General features: G+C 38.1%; 1 protein-coding gene across 1 annotated transcript; it reads right to left on the reverse strand.

Moving 5' to 3' along the window:
- Positions 1–1,093: 1,093 nt before the first annotated feature.
- On the reverse strand, positions 1,094–1,552 carry LOC149227904 (uncharacterized). The gene has a single exon (XM_089380615.1). It carries the CDS (start codon positions 1,550–1,552, stop codon positions 1,094–1,096), a length of 459 nt encoding a protein of 152 aa, XP_089236741.1.
- Positions 1,553–2,047: the final 495 nt, after the last annotated feature.

The following is a 2,047-nucleotide window of genomic DNA, read 5'->3' on the forward strand; positions in this document are numbered from 1 at the left end:
TGTAAGGAAAAATTATCCGCATATAGAACAAACTTGTTAGGCATTAAGTAATGCCTCCAATGTTTCAAAGCTTGAACCATCGCATAAAATTCTTTGTCTTAGGAAGAGTATTTCTGTTTTGACTCATTTAACTTTTTTCTGAAATATGCAATGGGCTTATCTTCCTGGCTAAGTACAACTCCAATGGTTGTCCCACTAGCATCACATCTCACTTGAAAGGGCTGATTGAAATCTGGCAATTTCAACATCGACTTCTCAGTGATCTTCTTCTTCAGTAGTTGACTTTAAAAAAAAAAAATTATTTTTATTTTTATATATATACATATTTTTTTTTTTTCACTGTTGCTGTCTAATAAAATCGCTGCCTATTCTTCTTGATGGTGTCAGTGATAGGTGCACAAATTCCACTAAAATTCTTGATAAATTTTCTGTAGAAGTTGGCTAAGCCATGAAAACTTCTCACCGCAAAAATGTTCTTAGGTGAGGGCCAATTTACAATTGCCTCTATCTTTTGTGGATCCATTTTCAAGCCATCCTTAGAAATGACAAAACCCAAGTATACAAACTCATTCTTCATAAAAGAACACTTCTTCATGTTAATCAATAGCTTTTCATGCTGTAATCTCTCTACAACATACTTCTAATGTATTAAGTGCTCGTCTTTAGTTTGACTAAAAATTAAAATGTCATCCAAGTAAACAATGACAAACTTACCAACGAACTCCTTCAAGACTTCATTCATCAGCCGCATAAAGGTACTGGGTGCATTTAACAAGCCAAATGGCATGACCATCCACTCGTACAAGCCTTCATTGGTCTTGAAAGTTGTGTTCCACTCGTCTCCTTCTCTAATATGAATTCGATGATAACCACTTTTCAAGTCAATCTTTGAGAAGTAAGTTGCCCCACCCAAGCAATCCATCATATGATCCATCCATGGAAATGGAAACCTGTAAAGAATGGTGATCTTGTTGATTTCTCTAGAGTCAATGCACATTCTCTATTCTCCACCCTTCTTTGGACTTAGTACTGTAGGTACGACACACAGACTCAAACTTTCTTTGATTAGTCCTTTGTCCAAAAATTCTTGGACTCACTTCCTCACTTCCTCATTCTCTTTGGGTGTCATTTGATATGCAGCCTTGTTCGGAAGACTTGTTCTCAGTATCAAGTCTATGTGATGACTGATGCTTCTTTTGGGTGTAAATTCACTTGGCAATTCATCAACTACAATATCATGAAACTCATGCAACAACTCCTGAACTTCAATAGGTAAATCTACAATTTCAGTGTGAAGAAGTACTACCTTTGGCTTGCAAACCACTGCATAGCTTACCTCTTCTTCTTCCATATGTTGTAGAAATTCCTTTCCACTAAGTAGAAGTACTTTTGGGCTGCTTGTTTCAGTTGTACCTTCCTCTTTCAATGGTACAAGAGTGTGCTTGATGCCATCCTTTTCGAACTTATAACAATTGCTCTCTCCATCATGTGTCACCTTCCTATCAAATTGCGATGGGTGACCCAAAAGAATGTGACAAGCATCCATTGGCATTACGTCACAGAGCACCTAGTCTTTATACCTGCCTATTTGAAACTTCATGCACCAACAATTGGTGTCCTTTTTGTAACCACGATACCTTATAAGGTGTGGGGTGCTTAATCATTTTCAATCCCAAATTTTCCACCATTTATTAGGAGACTAGATTGTCTGTACTTCCGCTGTCAATCACCAATTTGCAACATTTGCCTTTTGCCTTACACATTGTCTTGAATAAGGATTTCCTTTGGACTAGTTTAGCAGTCTCCTTTTCTAGTTTTAACGGGACTTTGTGCATCATCAACACCTCTCCAATCTCTGGCACATTCTCTACCTCGGGTACTTGTGCCTCTACTGCCTCGGTTTGAGCTATGTATGCACCTCGTTGTCCCGTATTGTCATTCTCAGGACATTCAAAAGATTGGTGACCCAATTTGTTACATCTGTAACACTGATAGACAGTCTCTCTACCTCTTCCTCTACCTCTACCTCTCTGGTAAGGTTTTCCTC

Source organism: Pinus tabuliformis, chromosome J, assembly GCF_031772625.1.
Source record: "Pinus tabuliformis cultivar Carrire ecotype Pingquan chromosome J, CPIR1, whole genome shotgun sequence".
Lineage (NCBI taxonomy): Eukaryota > Viridiplantae > Streptophyta > Pinopsida > Pinales > Pinaceae > Pinus > Pinus tabuliformis.